Source organism: Gastrolobium bilobum, unplaced genomic scaffold, assembly GCF_033153095.1.
Source record: "Gastrolobium bilobum isolate Gb01-03AN ecotype WA unplaced genomic scaffold, APGP_CSIRO_Gbil_v1 utg14970, whole genome shotgun sequence".
Taxonomy (NCBI): Eukaryota; Viridiplantae; Streptophyta; class Magnoliopsida; order Fabales; family Fabaceae; genus Gastrolobium; species Gastrolobium bilobum.
The window spans coordinates 77,946-82,013 of NW_026899194.1; the positions used below are offsets into that span (position 1 = coordinate 77,946).

General features: G+C 33.8%; 1 protein-coding gene across 1 annotated transcript; it reads right to left on the reverse strand.

Annotated features, from left to right (window-relative positions):
- Window positions 1–224: 224 nt before the first annotated feature.
- LOC133288145 (probable terpene synthase 2) lies at window positions 225–3,771 on the reverse strand. Its single transcript, XM_061485846.1, has 7 exons — window positions 3,655–3,771; window positions 2,598–2,880; window positions 1,788–2,160; window positions 1,464–1,682; window positions 1,184–1,325; window positions 845–1,090; window positions 225–530 (listed from the first exon to the last, which is right to left on the reverse strand). The coding sequence occupies exons 2-7, from the start codon at window positions 2,821–2,823 to the stop codon at window positions 225–227; spliced, it is 1,512 nt and encodes a 503-aa protein (XP_061341830.1). The 5' UTR covers window positions 2,824–2,880; window positions 3,655–3,771.
- Window positions 3,772–4,068: the final 297 nt, after the last annotated feature.

A 4,068-nucleotide genomic window follows, 5' to 3' on the forward strand; every position in this document is an offset into this window, starting at 1 on the left:
GCACTACTAATTGTCTCATCCGATATATGACTTTCTAAATATTTGCTTCTATTTCTCCACGGATTTATAAATGACTTTATTTGATCTTCGCTTATTTTGACCATGGTATTAGCGACCTGGTCGATGATATAATACCTTAATTTCATTACTAAAAACTGCATACAATCATCGACGGAACAAATCCGGCGTAGGTAATAGATTATATATAATAGAAATCGCTTCTCCTACTTGTGTTGCTTGATGCTTATTGGATCCACAAGCAGTGCAAAAGCGTAATCTTTCAACAGTTCATCATTTGTGAATTTATCCCCAAAGTTATCGTACGCAAAATCAGATATACGCCCCACGTTAAGAATACAATCAAGTACGGGCTTTGGGATGTGGTCATGCTTGAGGCACTCTTCATTCAAAACCATCCATAAATCATTGATCTCCTTGAGAATGAGTTTATATGCCTCTTCTTGTGAAATGCCATATTGCTTCATGCAACATTCAACTGCTGAAGCAACATGCGCTCGTTGCGCCTCAAACTGTAAATTAAATAAAGCAAATCCAAAAGCTCTCTTAGATATGTCATATGATTTTCAAAATTAATTGAATCAAACCAAAGCTAGCTCATGCCATAGGGCTAATATCGGATATAATGAATTCATATTGATTCAGATTATATCAAAATCAAACCTAAACAACAACAAAATAGTGCCTTTGCAAAAAAGACTATTTCCATACTGGAACCATGATTTCTGATCACAAGGGGTAATCTTATTGCTGCTCCGAGGTTTGTCTCACCCTCAAACCTAAACAAAAATATAGTTGAACAAAAAATAAAAATAAAAATTTGTACCTTATGTGAGGCTGTGTCATCGATGAGTCTGCCAATAAGTGATACAGCTTTCAAGATTGGTGGATCGTTGGAAATCCAGTCAAGAACTTCTTTGGTTGAAAATTCTCCCAGGCCAACAAAACATGTTATCTGAAGAGGATATGAAGAAGATTCAGCTCCATTAACCTTGTAGTCATCATATGTTGGAATATAACCCTCATGGCCCCATTTTGCTTCAACCAAGTAGGATCGTGCCAAGTTATAAAACTGCAAGTAAAATAACCAAAATGTTAATTGATTATTAAATGAATGTTGCAAATTAAGCTCCATTGATCAGTTTAAAGGAACTAGAAGCCTTACAGCTTGTTTAACATATTGCAACACCAAGCTCGATTTTCCATCCTCTGCAGTCACCAACTCTATTTCATCCCACAGTTCAACAACTGCATTGAATACTTCTTTCATGCACTCAGGAAGAGATTGAATGGGACTAATATCCCATCTGAAAATCAAACAAAAAGAGAATTATGAAGAAAAGTTGTAGGATAAAAATATCACGAGATTCATCATGTTAAGCGTTAATGCTCCCATTGAGATAACTTAATATAAAATTCATCAATCATTTTGGACTCAAATCAACCTCTGAATTGCTTGTGTGAAGAGTTCAAGTTCTTCAACTGTGCCATAGGCGTCATAAGTATCATCTAGAAGACAGATACATGCAACCAATTTGCCAACTATTCTTCTCCCAGTGCTATATCTAGGCTCATATGACATGGCTAGTGGCCAAAAGTAAGCTCCAACCACCCTATCTCTAGCGTGAGGGACTTTTGTCTCAAAGTCTGATTCTTTCCACCACCTATATATACAACACAAATACAAGCAATATCATATTGATTAGTTGTTGATCAGCAATCGTTTAATAAGAATTTAAGGAACTATTCCCCCTTCTATGATTTAAAGCTTTATAATATTGCCGAGTTCTTTTTGATGCAGCTTCTGTAGCAAATTGAAATCTATTTTTGCAAAGGTTAGAAGAACTTCGCTGTGGGAAGGATCTTCTTCATAGAAAGACATATAATGCCTTGCCTCCAACCTAGGAACTCCCTTGTGAAGTGGTTGCCTTAAGCAGTGACTGATTTGCACAGCGAGAGATGGGCTCAATTCATGGGTCAAGGACTTAAGGTGAGTGTATGTGAAATCAAGTGCTTCATCTAGTATGTCTTCCCCGTGAACCCTTAATTGTGCAGCTTCATACAAGCTCCACATTCCTTGAACATCTTTGGCAAGTTTTTCATTGAAGTTTCCATTGTTGTTCTTGAATTTGCTAAATACATCTATTACAATTTACCCAAATATGTGCTATGAGATGTTAATGAAATTATTATGAATTTTTGCAGAAAAAAGTTATATTTACAAATTTTTTGTTTACAAACTATACTATGTCTTATTGATAAGACACTCTTAAGTGAAGTCTTACCGGTAAAATATATATAGTTTGTAAATTTGTAAAAAAAAAAATTGTCAATATAACTCCATCTATGTATATATATAACGGGAAAGATTATATTTACAAACTTTTTGTTTACAAATTCTTATAAATTATACTATGTATTATCAATAAGACACTCTTTAGTAAAATCTTACCAGTAAAACACACTGGGTAGTTTGTAAAAAAAAGTTTCTCAATATAACCCTCTCTATATAATATGATCAAAGGCTAGTAGATTTTCTTGGTAATATAAATATTAATTGCAGGCAAAGTTCTACATACCGGATGAAATGTGATATCCTTTTTGCCTAAGCAAACGAAACAGTAAGGCAAGACGGTGAAGGCCCCCTTCTTCTGTGCTGATGTTATTGTTACCAATTACAGTATTGTGGATTTTTTCTAATGCTTCATCAATTTCTCGTTCAAAATGATAAGATATACCCAAACGTTGGATTGAGTCAATGAAGTTTAGTTTTTGTGAGTCATTATTACTTGAAGATAGAATCATCTTCTTCACTTCTTCTTTTTGCCTTTGAACTTGTTGCTTCAGATTGTCACTGACTTCCTGCAATTAGTAACAAGGAATTAAATGTTCATTGAGCATTTAAATATTTAAATATATATAAATGTCATGATAAAAATTTGTTTTTATGGGTATGTGTTATATTTTTGAGGTTTGAATATCTAAATTTTACTAGAAATGGGTGAGGGTATCTTAATATTGAAGTACATAAGTGGCTCTTAATTGAACTATTGATCAGTTGTTAAGCTTTTACATGTTTCTGTATGTTAAGTTTAATACTCAACTATTTTTCTTTCACCAAAAACTGAATCTAAAATATGACAAAAATAAATTTTATCTCTGAAAGGTGTTTCTAAGAAGCAAGAAGTGAAGACTACATAATTTCTGTCTGCTTGTACCCTTTATAAAAATCTTTATTAAAAAGAATATTCCTCCACTTAAAAACTAAGTAAATACCAATTTTAGTCCCTAACAAAAAATGCGGTCTCCACTTTAGTCCTTTACAAAAATAAATTAGTCAGTTAGTCCCTAACAAATTCAAAGTGAACCTATTTAGTTGAAATCATGGTCCCTCACAAATTCAAAAAAGACCTATATTAGTCCTTCAAAAGGACTAAAATGGGTCCACCTTGAATTTATTAGGAACTAACTGACTAATTTATTTTTGTAAGAGACTAAAGTGAAGACCGTATTTTTTTTTGTTAGGGATAAAAAGGTCTTTACTCAAACTATAATATTTCATAAACTACTACGACAGTAACAATACCAATATTAAGGTATATATGTACCAAAAAATTGCATGTTTAAATATAGTACCAATGATTGTGAATGATATTGGAGGAAAACATCGCCCCAAACGCAACGAGTATAATTTACACAAGGTCGCTTGATGTCAGGTATTGCATATTGGGTCGAAAGAACAGGTGAGGAAGCTGAGTGAGACATCTTCATTCACTGTTAAGCGGTGGGTGGTAAAGGATAAAACTTTGAATTGAAGGAGTTTGTACGTGTTGAGATGTTTAATAGGCATGTATATATAGGAGATAATGTTGAGCTGGTGGACGTGACTCATGAGAGTAGGGTGCACCTAACTAGAGTACTGGGTATGTAAGTGGTTAACGTGCGTGTTCGGTTGTTTAAAAAAAAAAAAAAAACGTGCGTGTTAAGATGCGCAGCCTAGGAAGATAATAAATAGGTGTGTCGGTGGTCTACACTGAATCAATTTCAAAA